The sequence below is a fragment of the Dipodomys spectabilis genome, unplaced genomic scaffold, assembly GCF_019054845.1.
Source record: "Dipodomys spectabilis isolate Male_0828 unplaced genomic scaffold, ASM1905484v1 ptg000264l, whole genome shotgun sequence".
NCBI lineage: Eukaryota > Metazoa > Chordata > Mammalia > Rodentia > Heteromyidae > Dipodomys > Dipodomys spectabilis.
The window spans coordinates 9573400-9590000 of record NW_024870941.1 but is presented as its reverse complement, the minus strand read 5'-3'; the positions used below and the strand labels follow the sequence as shown (position 1 = coordinate 9590000).

Below are 16601 nucleotides of genomic sequence, written 5' to 3'. Positions count from 1 at the left end.
TCCACCATCAGCAACTCCACCACCACCACCTCCATCACCACCACCACCACCACCTCCATCACTACCACCACTACCACCTCCAGCATCAGCAACTCCACCACCACTACCTCCATCCACCACCACCACCACCACCACCACCACCACCATCCACCATCAGCAACTCCACCACCATCACCACCACCACCACCACCTCCATCACTACCACCACTATCACCTCCAGCATCAGCAACTCCACCACCACTACCTCCATCCACCACCTCCATCACCACCATCCACCATCAGCAACACCACTACCACCACCATCCACCACCTCCATCACCACCACCACCATCACCATCCACCATAAGCAACACCACTACCACCACCATCTACCACCTCCATCACCACCACCACCACCACCTCCATCCACCATCAGCAACTCCACCACCACCACCTCCATCACTACCACCTCCACCAACACCACCTCTATCACCACCACATCCACCATCACCACCTCCATCACCACCACATCCACCATCACCACCTCCATCACCACCACCTCCATCACCACCACATCCATCACAACCACCTCCACCATCACCACCTCCATCACCACCACCTCCACTATCAGCAACTCCACAATCAACACCTCTATTACCACCACCTCCATCACCACCACTCCTCCACCACCACCACCACCACCTCCACCATCACCTCCTCTACCACCATCACCTCCATCACCACCACCTCCACCAACACCACCTTCATCACCACCACCATCACTACTACCTCTATCACCACCACCTCCACCACCATCCAACAGCAACTCCACCATCACCACCTCCACCACCACCACCTCTATCACCACCACATCCACCATGAGCAACTCCATCACTACCACATCTACTATCAGCAACTCCATCACCACATCTACCACCACTACCACAGTCACCTACATCTTCACTACCCACCACCTCCGTTACCACCAGGGCTACCAGCACCTCTGCCATCTCCACCATCACAAACACCATCCACCAGGGCCACCTCCATCACCACCAACTCACCACCACCACCAGCACCTGTACTACAACCCGAACACCCCATCTCTACCTCCACCATCACCATCTCCATCTCCACCATCACTAACACCACCATCACATCCACCACGGCCACCACCATCACCACCAGCACCACAACCACTAGCACCAGTACTACAACCCCAACACCCCATCTCTACCTCCACCATCACCATCTCCATCTCCACACCATTATTACCATCACCTCCCTCATTAACATCACCACAAACATCAACACTACCAGCACAACCATTTCCAGCATCACCACAATCACCACCACCTCCACCATCATCACTGTCACACTGTCACCTGACCCCGTCACCACCTCCACCATCATCACTGTCACACTGTCACCTGACCCCATCACCACCTCCATCATCACTGTCATCTGATCCCATCACCACCTCCACCATCATCACTGTCATCTGACCCCATCACCACCTCCACCATCATCACTGTCATCTGACCCCATCACCACCTCCACCATCATCACAGTCACACTGTCACATGACCCCGCCACCACCTCCTCCATCATCACTGTCACACTGTCACCTGACCCCATCACCACCTCCAGCATCATCACTGTCACACTGTCACCTGACCCCATCACCACCTCCACCATCATCACAGTCACACTGTCACCTGACCCTGTCACCACCTATACCATCATCACTGTCACACTGTCACCTGACCCTGTCACCAGCTCCATCATCACTGTCACACTGTCACCTGACCCTGTCACCACCTCCATCATCACTGTCACACTGTCACCTGACCCCATCACCACCTCCACCATCATCACAGTCACACTGTCACCTGACCCCATCACCACCTCCATCATCACTGTCACACTGTCACCTGACCCCATCACCACCTCCACCATCATCACAGTCACACTGTCACCTGACCCTGTCACCACCACCTCCATCATCACTGTCACACTGTCACCTGACCCTGTCACCACCTCCACCATCATCACTGTCACACTGTCACCTGACCCTGTCACCACCTCCATCATCACTGTCACATTGTCACCTGACCCCATCACCACCTCCACCATCATCACTGTTACACTGTCACCTGACCCTGTCAACTCCTCCACCATCATCACTGTCACACTGTCACCTGACCCCATCACCACCTCCACCATCATCACTGTCACACTGTCACCTGAACCCGTGACCTCCTCCATCATCACTGTCACACTGTCACCTGACCCGATCACCACCTCCACCATCATCACTGTCACACTGTCACCTGACCCCGTCACCACCTCCACCATCATCACTGTCACACTGTCACCTGACCCTGTCACCACCACCTCCACCATCATCACTGTCACCTGACCCCGTCACCACCACCACGATCATCACTATCACACTGTCACCTCACCACCACCACCATCATCATTATCACACTGTCACCTGACCCCATCACCACCTCCACCATCATCACTGTCACACTGTCACCTGACCCTGTCACCACCACCTCCACCATCATCACTGTCACACTGTCACCTGACCCTGTCACCACCACATCCACCATCATCACTGTCACCTGACCCCGTCACCACCACCTCCATCATCACTGTCACAATGTCACCTGACCCTGTCACCTCCTCCACCATCATCACTGTCACAGTCACCTGACCCTGTCACCACCACCTCCACCATCATCACTGTCACCTGACCCCGTCACCACCACAAAAATCATCACTGTCACACTGTCACCTGACCCCGTCACCACCACCACCATCATCACTATCACACTGTAACCTGACCCCGTCACCACCGCCATCATCACTGACACACTGTCACCTGACCCCATCACCACCTCCTCCACCATCATCACTGTTACACTGTCACCTGACCCTGTCACCACCTCCACCATCATCACTGTCACACTGTCACCTGACCCAGTCACCTCCTCTACCATCATCACTGTCACACTGTCACCTGACCCTGTCACCACCTCCACCATCATCACTGTCACACTGTCACCTGACCCCGTCACCACCTCCACCATCATCACTGTCACACTGTCACCTGACCCCATCACCACCTCCACCATCATCACTGTCACACTGTCACCTGACCCGGTCACCACCTCCACCATCATCACTGTCACACTGTCACCTGACCCCGTCACCACCTCCACCATCATCACTGTCACACTGTCACCTGACCCGGTCACCACCTCCACCATCATCACTGTCACACTGTCACCTGACCCCGTCACCACCTCCACCATCATCACTGTCACACTGTCACCTGACCCGGTCACCACCTCCACCATCATCACTGTCACACTGTCACCTGACCCGTCACCACCACCACCATCATCACTGTCACACTGTCACCTGACCCCATCACCACCTCCATCATCACTGTCACACTGTCACCTGACCCTGTCACCTCCTCCATCATCACTGTCACACTGTCACCTGACCCCGTCACCACCTCCACCATCATCACTGTCACACTGTCACCTGACCCCGTCACCACCTCCACCATCATCATCACTGTCACACTGTCACCTGACCCCGTCACCACCTCCAACATCATCACTGTCACACTGTCACCTGACCCCGTCACCTCCTCCATCATCACTGTCACACTGTCACCTGATCCTGTCACCTCCTCCACCATCATCACTGTCACACTGTCACCTGACCCTGTCACCTCCTCCACCATCATCACTGTCACACTGTCACCTGACCCCGTCACCTCCTCCATCATCACTGTCACACTGTCACCTGACCCCATCACCTCCTCCATCATCATCACTGTCACACTGTCACCTGACCCCGTCACCTCCTCCACCACCATCACTGTCACACTGTCACCTGACCCCGTCACCACCTCCACCATCATCACTGTCACACTGTCACCTGACCCCGTCACCTCCTCCACCATCATCACTGTCACACTGTCACCTGACCCTGTCACCACCTCCACCATCATCACTGTCACACTGTCACCTGACCCCATCACCACCTCCATCATCATCACTGTCACACTGTCACCTGACCCCGTCACCTCCTCCATCATCACTGTCACACTGTCACCTGACCCCGTCACCTCCTCCACCATCATCACTGTCACACTGTCACCTGACCCCGTCACCTCCTCCACCATCACTGTCACACTGTCACCTGACCCTGTCACCAACTCCACCATCATCACTGTCACACTGTCACCTGACCCCGTCACCACCTCCACCATCATCACTGTCACACTGTCACCTGACCCGTCACCACCACCACCATCATCACTATCACACTGTAACCTGACCCCGTCACCTCCTCCATCATCACTGTCACACTGTCACCTGACCCTGTCACCTCCTCCACCATCATCACTGTCACACTGTCACCTGACCCTGTCACCACCTCCATCATCATCACTGTCACACTGTCACCTGACCCGTCACCACCACCTCCATCATCACTGTCACACTGTCACCTGAACCCATCACCACCTCCTCCACCATCATCACTGTCACACTGTCACCTGACCCCGTCACCACCTCCACCATCATCACTATCACACTGTCACCTGACCCGTCACCACCACCACCATCATCATCACTGTCACACTGTAACCTGACCCCGTCACCTCCTCCATCATCACTGTCACACTGTCACCTGACCCCATCACCACCTCCACCATCATCACTGTCACACTGTCACCTGACCCTGTCACCACCTCCATCATCACTGTCACACTGTCACCTGAACCCATCACCACCTCCTCCACCATCATCACTGTTACACTGTCACCTGACCCTGTCACCACCTCCACCATCATCACTGTCACACTGTCACCTGACCCCATCACCTCCTCCACCATCATCACTGTCACACTGTCACCTGACCCCATCACCACCACCTCCACCATCACTGTCACACTGTCACCTGACCCGTCACCACCTCCACCATCATCACTGTCACACTGTCACCTGACCCTGTCACCACCTCCACCATCATCACTGTCACACTGTCACCTGACCCCGTAACCTCCTCCATCATCACTGTCACACTGTCACCTGACCCCATCACCACCTCCACCATCATCACTGTCACCTGACCCCGTCACCACCACCACCATCATCACTGTCACACTGTCACCTGACCCCGTCACCACCTCCACCATCATCACTGTCACACTGTCACCTGACTTGTCACCACCACCACCATCATCACTGTCACACTGTCACCTGACCCCATCACCACCTCCACCATCATCACTGTCACACTGTCACCTGACCCCATCACCTCCTCCACCATCATCATCACTGTCACACTGTGACCTGACCCTGTCACCACCTCCACCATCATCACTGTCACACTGTTACCTGACCCCATCACCACCACCTCCATCATCACTGTCACACTGTCACCTGACCCCGTCACCACCTCCACCATCATCATCACTGTCACACTGTCACCTGACCCCGTCACCTCCTCCACCATCATCATTGTCACACTGTCACCTGACCCCGTCACCACCTCCACCATCATCACTGTCACACTGTCACCTGACCCCATCACCTCCTCCACCATCATCACTGTCACACTGTCACCTGACCCTGTCACCACCTCCACCATCATCACTGTCACACTGTCACCTGACCCCATCACCACCTCCATCATCACTGTCACACTGTCACCTGACCCTGTCACCTCCTCCATCATCACTGTCACACTGTCACCTGACCCCGTCACCACCTCCACCATCATCACTGTCACACTGTCACCTGACCCCGTCACCACCTCCACCATCATCATCACTGTCACACTGTCACCTGACCCCGTCACCACCTCCAACATCATCACTGTCACACTGTCACCTGACCCCATCACCACCTCCACCATCATCACTGTCACACTGTCACCTGACCCTGTCACCTCCTCCACCATCATCATCACTGTCACACTGTCAGATGACCCCATCACCACCTCCATCATCACTGTCACACTGTCACCTGACCCTGTCACCACCTCCACCATTATCACTGTCACACTGTCACCTGACCCTGTCACCTCCTCCACCATCATCACTGTCACACTGTCACCTGACCCCGTCACCTCCTCCATCATCACTGTCACACTGTCACCTGACCCCATCACCTCCTCCACCATCATCACTGTCACACTGTCACCTGACCCCGTCACCTCCTCCACCACCATCACTGTCACACTGTCACCTGACCCCGTCACCACCTCCACCATCATCACTGTCACACTGTCACCTGACCCCGTCACCTCCTCCACCATGATCACTGTCACTCTGTCACCTGACCCTGTCACCACCTCCACCATCATCACTGTCACACTGTCACCTGACCCCATCACCACCTCCATCATCATCACTGTCACACTGTCACCTGACCCCGTCACCTCCTCCATCATCACTGTCACACTGTCACCTGACCCCGTCACCTCCTCCACCATCATCACTGTCACACTGTCACCTGACCCCGTCACCTCCTCCACCATCACTGTCACACTGTCACCTGACCCTGTCACCAACTCCACCATCATCACTGTCACACTGTCACCTGACCCCGTCACCACCTCCACCATCATCACTGTCACACTGTCACCTGACCCGTCACCACCACCACCATCATCACTATCACACTGTAACCTGACCCCGTCACCTCCTCCATCATCACTGTCACACTGTCACCTGACCCTGTCACCTCCTCCACCATCATCACTGTCACACTGTCACCTGACCCTGTCACCTCCTCCACCATCATCACTGTCACACTGTCACCTGACCCTGTCACCACCTCCATCATCACTGTCACACTGTCACCTGAACCCATCACCACCTCCTCCACTATCATCACTGTCACACTGTCACCTGACCCCGTCACCACCTCCACCATCATCACTATCACACTGTCACCTGACCCGTCACCACCACCACCATCATCACTATCACACTGTAACCTGACCCCGACACCTCCACCATCATCACTGTCACACTGTCACCTGACCCTGTCACCACCTCCATCATCACTGTCACACTGTCACCTGAACCCATCACCACCTCCTCCACCATCATCACTGTCACACTGTCACCTGACCCCGTCACCACCTCCACCATCATCACTGTCACACTGTCACCTGACCCGTCACCACCACCACCATCATCACTATCACACTGTAACCTGACCCCGTCACCTCCTCCATCATCACTGTCACACTGTCACCTGACCCTGTCACCTCCTCCACCATCATCACTGTCACACTGTCACCTGACCCTGTCACCACCTCCATCATCACTGTCACACTGTCACCTGAACCCATCACCACCTCCTCCACCATCATCACTGTCACACTGTCACCTGACCCCGTCACCACCTCCACCATCATCACTATCACACTGTCACCTGACCCGTCACCACCACCACCATCATCACTATCACACTGTAACCTGACCCCGACACCTCCACCATCATCACTGTCACACTGTCACCTGACCCTGTCACCACCTCCATCATCACTGTCACACTGTCACCTGAACCCATCACCACCTCCTCCACCATCATCACTGTTACACTGTCACCTGACCCTGTCACCACCTCCACCATCATCACTGTCACACTGTCACCTGACCCCATCACCTCCTCCACCATCATCATCACTGTCACACTGTCACCTGACCCCATCACCACCACCTCCACCATCACTGTCACACTGTCACCTGACCCGTCACCACCTCCACCATCATCACTGTCACACTGTCACCTGACCCTGTCACCACCTCCACCATCATCACTGTCACACTGTCACCTGACCCCGTCACCTCCTCCATCATCACTGTCACACTGTCACCTGACCCCATCACCACCTCCACCATCATCACTGTCACCTGACCCCGTCACCACCACCACCATCATCACTGTCACACTGTCACCTGACCCCGTCACCACCTCCACCATCATCACTGTCACACTGTCACCTGACTTGTCACCACCACCACCATCATCACTGTCACACTGTCACCTGACCCCATCACCACCTCCACCATCATCACTGTCACACTGTCACCTGACCCCATCACCTCCTCCACCATCATCATCACTGTCACACTGTCACCTGACCCTGTCACCACCTCCACCATCATCACTGTCACACTGTTACCTGACCCCATCACCACCACCTCCATCATCACTGTCACACTGTCACCTGACCCCGTCACCACCTCCACCATCATCATCACTGTCACACTGTCACCTGACCCCGTCACCTCCTCCACCATCATCATTGTCACACTGTCACCTGACCCCGTCACCACCTCCACCATCATCATCACTGTCACACTGTCACCTGACCCCGTCACCTCCTCCACCATCATCATTGTCACACTGTCACCTGACCCCGTCACCACCTCCACCATCATCACTGTCACACTGTCACCTGACCCCATCACCTCCTCCACCATCATCACTGTCACACTGTCACCTGACCCTGTCACCACCTCCACCATCATCACTGTCACACTGTCACCTGACCCCATCACCACCTCCACCATCATCACTGTCACACTGTCACCTGACCCCGTCACCACCTCCATCATCACTGTCACACTGTCACCTGACCCCATCACCTCCTCCACCATCATCACTGTCACACTGTCACCTGACCCCGTCACCTCCTCCACCATCACTGTCACACTGTCACCTGACCCTGTCACCAACTCCACCATCATCACTGTCACACTGTCACCTGGCCCCGTCACCACCTCCACCATCATCCCTGTCACACTGTCACCTGACCCGTCACCACCACCACCATCATCACTATCACACTGTAACCTGACCCCGTCACCTCCTCCATCATCACTGTCACACTGTCACCTGACCCTGTCACCTCCTCCACCATCATCACTGTCACACTGTCACCTGACCCTGTCACCACCTCCATCATCACTGTCACACTGTCACTTGAACCCATCACCACCTCCTCCACCATCATCACTGTCACACTGTCACCTGACCCCGTCACCACCTGCACCATCATCACTGTCATACTGTCACCTGACCCCATCACCACCTCCACCATCATCACTGTCACACTGTCACCTGACTCGTCACCACCTCCACCATCATCACTGTCACACTGTCACCTGACCCTGTCACCACCTCCACCATCATCACTGTCACACTGTCACCTGACCCGTCACCACCTCCACCATCATCACTGTCACACTGTCACCTGACCCTGTCACCACCTCCACCATCATCACTGTCACACTGTCACCTGACCCCGTCACCTCCTCCATCATCACTGTCACACTGTCACCTGACCCGTCACCACCACCACCATCATCACTGTCACACTGTCACCTGACCCCGTCACCACCACCTCCATCATCATCACTGTCACACTGTCACCTGACCCTGTCACCTCCTCCACCATCATCACTGTCACACTGTCACCTGACCCTGTCACCACCTCCATCATCACTGTCACACTGTCACTTGAACCCATCACCACCTCCTCCACCATCATCACTGTCACACTGTCACCTGACCCCGTCACCACCTGCACCATCATCACTGTCATACTGTCACCTGACCCCATCACCACCTCCACCATCATCACTGTCACACTGTCACCTGACCCGTCACCACCACCACCATCATCACTGTCACACTATCACCTGACCCCATCACCACCTCCATCATCACTGTCACACTGTCACCTGACCCTGTCACCACCTCCTCCATCATCACTGTCACACTGTCACCTGACCCGTCACCACCACCACCATCATCACTGTCACACTGTCACCTGACCCCGTCACCTCCTCCATCATCACTGTCACACTGTCACCTGACCCGTCACCACCACCACCATCATCACTGTCACACTTTCACCTGACCCCGTCACCTCCTCCACCATCATCACTGTCACACTGTCACCTGACCCCGTCACCACCTCCACCATCATCACTGTCACACTGTCACCTGACCCTGTAACCTCCTCCACCATCATCACTGTCACACTGTCACCTGACCCTGTCACCTCCTCCACCACCATCATCACTGTCACACTGTCACCTGACCCCGTCACCACCTCCACCATCATCACTGTCACAATGTCACCTGACCCCGTCACCTCCTCCACCATCACTGTCACACTGTCACCTGACCCTGTCACCAACTCCACCATCATCACTGTCACACTGTCACCTGACCCCGTCACTACATCCACCATCATCACTGTCACACTGTCACCTGACCCGTCACCACCACCACCATCATCACTATCACACTGTCACCTGACCCCGTCACCTCCTCCGTCATCACTGTCACACTGTCACCTGACCCCGTCACCACGTCCACCATCATAACTGTCACACTGTCACCTGACCCGTCACCACCACCACCATCATCACTGTCACACTGTCACCTGACCCCATCACCTCCTCCATCATCACTGTCACACTGTCACCTGACCCCGTCACCTCCTCCACCATCATCACTGTCACACTGTCACCTGAGCCTGTCACCACCTCCACCATCATCACTGTCACACTGTCACCTGACCCCGTCACCTCCTCCATCATCACTGTCACACTGTCACCTGACCCCATCACCACCTCCACCATCATCACTGTCACCTGACCCCGTCACCACCACCACCATCATCACTGTCACACTGTCACCTGACCCCATCACCACCACCACCATCATCACTGTCACACTGTCACCTGACCCCATCACCATCTCCATCATCACTGTCACACTGTCACCTGACCCTGTCACCTCCTCCATCATCACTGTCACACTGTCACCTGACCCCATCACCACCTCCATCATCATTGTCACACTGTCACCTGACCCCATCACCACCACCACCATCATCACTGTCACACTGTCACCTGACCCCATCACCACCTCCACCATCATCACTGTCACACTGTCACCTGACCCCATCACCACCTCCACCATCACTGTCACACTGTCACCTGACCCTGTCACCTCCTCCACCATCATCACTGTCACACTGTCACCTGACCCCGTCACCTCCTCCACCATCATCACTGTCACACTGTCACCTGACCCGTCACCACCACCACCATCACTGTCACACTGTCACCTGACCCCATCACCACCTCCACCATCATCACTGTCACACTGTCACCTGACCCCATCACCACCTCCACCATCATCACTGTCACACTGTCACCTGACCCCGTCACCTCCACCATCATCACTGTCACACTGTCACCTGACCCCGTCACCTCCTCCACCATCATCACTGTCACACTGTCACCTGACCCCGTCACCTCCTCCACCATCATCACTGTCACTGTCACCTGACCCCGTCACCTCCTCCTCCACCATCATCACTGTCACACTGTCACCTGACCCCATCACCACCTCCACCATCATCACCGTCACACTGTCACCTGACCCCGTCACCTCCTCCACCATCATCACTGTCACACTGTCACCTGACCCATCACCACCTCCATCATCACTGTCACACTGTCACCTGACCCCATCACCACCTCCACCATCATCACTGTCACACTGTCACCTGACCCGTCACCTCCTCCATCATCATCACTGTCACTGTCACCTGACCCTGTCACCAACTCCACCATCATCACTGTCACTGTCACCCCATCACTAGCTCCACTGTTATCACTGTCCCTGTGACTCTGTCACCTGACTCCTGCCACCACCGCTGTGGTTCTTGGGAATCCAGAGTCATACAGGTGTAGCAGGGGCCACTGCTGAGCCTCGGATGCCCGGCCAAGGCCCTGACGAGCTGTGGGAGCCTCAGCGTGCTGAATGAGCTCCCTGTGGGTCCCCCACTTCCTCGGGGGGCCGTGTCAGCACTGTCTGTCCTGTAGCTCTGAGACATCATGCTGGCCACAGTACTGGTTGAAGGAGGTGCTTTGAAAACCATCAGAGCTGGAGTTCAGAGCCTCTGAGCCCCAACCCCAGGAAGAGAAAGGGCCCCAAGGGAGGAGCAGTGGGCAATCTGCCCTTGGATGGGACAGCGATTGCGGGGTCACCAGAAGGGCTGGTCATGTGCCCCTTTCCTACCAGCCCATCGACCTCCTGCTGGCCTCAGGCGGCGGCCGATGAAGAGCAGTCACCATCCGGAAGCAGCCAAGCCTCCGCTCAGCCCCTGGGGCGGCGGCCGGCGCCCAGTGACCTTGAGCTCACCCTCCCTGCTCCCAGCTGCTCAGTGGGGCTGGACTGGACACAGGTGGGCCTGGAGACGCCACAGATCTGCATAGAGATGAGGGCCCAGCCCCCTGAGCCTGCAGCTGCCCCTCGCCAGCTCCTACGCACACGTCCCTCACTGCCGCTCTGTGGCCCACACGCCCCAGCAGGCCTGCAGAGGTCGACTGTCCCTGCTGCTCCGCACAGCCCGAGGGCGGCGTGAGCAGAGGTTTCAGGCCCAGGCCAGCTCCTGCGTTGGAGCAGCTGTCCTGCAGGCTCACGCGTGAGGATGTGCGGGGGCGCAGGCCGCCCGGGAGCCCCAGGCGGGCAAGGGGAAGGTGCCTCGTGTGCCCAGAGGCGTGAGGACCGCCCCCGCAGGACCCCCGGCGGCACCCACCTCCACACGGACACGTAGATGATGACCAGCATGAGCAGGGTGAGCGAGGACACGCCGCAGCCCACGATCAGCGTCACCGACGGCACGGCGGCCTTCTCCATGGTCTGGAACCAGAAGAGACGCGGGAGTGAGACACCGCCCGCATGTCCACGCCGCGTGAAGGGGGGGGCCCGGCCAAGGCCATGCGCGTCCCCAGGGTCCCGGCCCTCCTGCCAGCCCGCCAGCCCGGCACCTGAGCTGGGCCGGGCCTGAGGGAGGGTGACCCCCACTCTGCGGTTACAGCCATCCACCCGGTTCCACCTCCTCACAGCCCTGCCGCTTCAGAGAGACGCTGCCACACCCCATCACAGCCAGGCCTGGGCAGGCAGCTCTCGAGAGTGCTCGGGTCCCAGCCAGAGCCTGCCCCTTCCCCACCGCCAGCCTTGACCACCCTCTCACCACTCGCCAGAGCTCTCTTCTTTCCTCCCACCCTCTGCTCCGGCTGGGGCCTCGGTATATCTCTATCGTTGCTCCCCTCCTGTGTGGCTTGGAGTCCCCCCCCCCCAACTTGCTGCAAAGGCCCTGGGGTGGCCTCTTTCCTCCTACCCCCAGCCCTGTTGCTGGAGCTCACTCCTCCACTCCCATGGGGCTGCTGCCTCTGCCGCTCCGGCCTCAGCTCGTCCTGCTTGGCATGGGCCAGGCTGATGCTCCCCCTTTGCCCACCCCGCGTGGGCCAGACTGGCAGGCCCTCCCCTACCTCCTACCTCCCAGCTCCGCCGGAGCTGCCAAGCTCCTCTCAGCTTATGCAAGGATGTGCTCACACGCCGAGCGTGGAGCGCACAGCAGAGCGCCAGGGCCCAGCCCACAGCCCACAGCCCACACCTGGAGCTTCGGGTGTCCCAGGCCACGGGGAAGCCAGGCTCAGGAGGAAAAGCAGCAGCATCCTCCCTCCCAGCTGGATTCCCAGCCGGATGACGGCCTTGGGAAGGGGGCCCAGGCAGCATGCCCCTCAACCCCATGCTGGTGCCCAGCTGCCCCCTATGTCTGACTCACCGGCTGTCCCCCAAGCAGCCCCCAGCCCTGCTCAGGAGCCCACCACACAAACGAGGACCCACTCACCCACTCCTCCCAGGAAGATGGTGTACCGGGGGCCTGCACTGTCCTTCCTACAGCCTGCTCCGCCCCTCTGGGCCACCCCAAGATGCAGGCCCCACCCTGCCAGGGCCGCCTGGCCCCCGAGGCCCAGCCCCAGTGGGCACCGCTGTCACTGAGGGTGACGGCAGGGTCCAGGGCAGCGTCCTGGCACGCTGAGGAGTCCCAGGCCACCCGGGGGATAAGGGTCCTGGAGGCACCCCCGCTGGGGACCCAGCTCCAGCACGGGCCCACACTGGACTCCCACGTGCAGAGCTGGGGGCCGGGGCGAGAATGGGGAGGGGCTGCGGCAGGACCCAGCCAGGGGGAGGGGAGATGGGCTCTGCCCTCCCGAAAACCTCAGTGCCCACCAGCCGGCTCTGGCCCCTGCCCGGAGGCTGCAGCGCAGGGCGGGCACACAGAGGTGACACCACATATCCCCAACAAAGCGGCACCCCTCCTCTCGGGGCCCCAGCACCTGGGGCTCAGGACCCCATGGGGCCACCTCTGTGCTGACCGTTCATCCGCAGAGCCTCTGGCCTTGGCGGGACCTGCCCTCCGAGGGTGGAGAGACGCAGCCTGTCTCCCCTGCCCCTCACCCCTCCAGGACATGGGCGGCCTGAGACGGCCCACCTGCTTGGTGTGGCACAGCCAGACACCTGACCTGCCTACACCCGTACCCGAGCCACATATACACCTGGCACAAATGCGCCAGGCACCAGCCCAGGGCCCCCCGAGCCCAGCCCACGCCTCACACATGCTGGGCAGCGTGGCTCCCGTCTACTCCTCTAGAAGGAGGTGATGCTGGAAAGCAGGCAGCCCCCCCCACCCCCACCCACCGTCCTAGGCCTCTGAGCTCAGCCGCAGAGTCACGTGACCAGCTAGAGGGTGGTACCCTCTGTGATGGCACGCTCTGACGGCAACGCGGCCGGGTGGACACCTGCTAGGTACCGCGCCGCACCGTGGCGGGCCTCTGGGGCCGGATCCTCCACCCCGTGTGCCCTCACCCAGGAGAAACGGAGGCCCAGCCTGGGAGGAGGCCGGTGGACAGGGACATGTTATGGGCAGCAGATATTCCAAGGCCACGGGCAGGTCGCAGGTGGCCGAGCAAGTGGCTTGTGCTGGTGCCGTGGTTGGCTCCAGTCCCGGTTTCCACAGCCATCTGCCTGTCTGCCCTCGACAGGTCTGGCAGCTCGCACGCCCGTCCACCCGCTGTCATGGATCGCTCCGGACAGTCCCTGCCCAGCCCAGCATGGTGTGGAGGGGACTGGTGGCAGCCTGCAGCTCAGGGTGATCAGAACTCCAACCGGATGGGAAAGGCAAGACCGTAAAGCTAAAGAGCAAGAGACAGACAGTCCCAACTTCCATGGGAAGGAGCAGAACCTGGCCAGAGCTCGGCAGGAGAGCAGCTCCCATGCCAAGCTCAGTGCTGCCCCGGGGCCTTTGCACAGACCGCTCCTGCTGCTCAGTACCCTTCTCCTGACCTTCCTGGGAACTCTTCCCTCAGCCGAGAAGTTCACTACCTCCTAGAGGACCTCAAAACACCACGAGAGCCAGATTTCAGGCTCTGGGCCCCAGTGCCTGCCCTTGGTCACTCTGGTCCTGGTCATCTCCCCCCCCCTTCCCTGTTTGCTGTTGAGTTACTGCTGGTTTCTGCCCCTGAACTCCCTACTGAGGTCCTCTGTGGAACTGTGCACGGCCCTGGCCCCTGAGGAGTGACTTCGGCCCTGCCGTCCCCACACCAGCTGAGGACCCAAAATGCTCCACACACTCCCCGAAACCCCAAGTCCCAGACACAGCCACAGATGAAACCACGGACGTGGCCCAGGCGCCGGGTGCCGGGCTGAAGACCCCGGCCGCGTCCCGGCTGGGCGGGCCGGCCACCTGCGGACAGCCGCACCGACACCGCGCGGATGCCCATGCAGGCGCGTCGGCCGCCCAGGCACCCTGCACGCCCCCACGCCCGGCTCTCCCACTCAGGTGTGACTCATGACTCAGAGCAGCTACTCACCTTCCGCAGTCCCGGCCCGCAGCCTCAGCCCACACCCTGGCGCGGGGCCAGCCCCGGGCGCTCCGCGGCCCTGGGGCACCTCGCCTCCACTGCCATCTCAGAGCCTCGTCTGGGTGGTGGTCCCGGGGAAGACCCCTTGACGAGCACTGCCGCCTGCCCGCCCACCCAGCCCCTCACCTACCTCCTGTGGCCGGGCCTTCCTCTGCTACCATCCTGTGGCCCTCAGGATGGACGGGAGCCCTCCCTCGGCTGGGCCCTTGCCAGTACGGCCTGCTCCGCCTCTCCTGACCCCGAGCCCCACACCTGACTCCCATGTTCTGTCCTCGACAGCTGGTGACTTTGTCACCTCCCTGGATAGCTGGGGTTGGCTGGTGAACTCACGCACATTCCTCAGAACCCTGCTCTGAGTGTGCATGTGCGCTCGCATGCACACGCATGCACACACACGCACACACACTCCCAGGACCCAGCTCTGAGCCTCCCCATGCACACACTCTCCTGTAAACTCCTCCCAAGGGGAAGGAGGCTGCCTGCAGCTCCCCATCCTCCCCTCCTGCAGCCTGGCTACCCCTGGCTTGAGCATCGACGAGCCCAGCCGGGGGCGGTGTAGGGGGTGGCGCAGGGGGTGGCGCGGGGTCTCACATGAGCCTCCAGGATTCAGAGCGGTCAGTGCTGGGGGTGTCACACAGGTCAGGGGCCTGCTAGGCGGCCGCAGGTCTCATCTGCCCCCAGGGCCAGCATGGGTGGGAGGGAGGGGAAGGGAGCCAGGGCACAGGGGGCCGGTGAGCTGCTGAGCTCCAGGTGGAGGCCGAGCCCCCGGTTC

General features: G+C 59.0%; 1 protein-coding gene across 2 annotated transcripts in view; it reads right to left on the bottom strand.

The window, feature by feature from the left end:
* The window catches only part of Adgrb1 (adhesion G protein-coupled receptor B1), a 91569-nt gene that overhangs the window by 25971 nt on the left and 48997 nt on the right, over positions 1-16601 (bottom strand). For both annotated transcript variants that reach the window (XM_042700002.1, XM_042700003.1), the window contains one exon: positions 12658-12761. In XM_042700002.1, coding sequence (XP_042555936.1) covers positions 12658-12761 — 104 coding nt within the window. The remainder of the gene's footprint in view (positions 1-12657; positions 12762-16601) is intronic.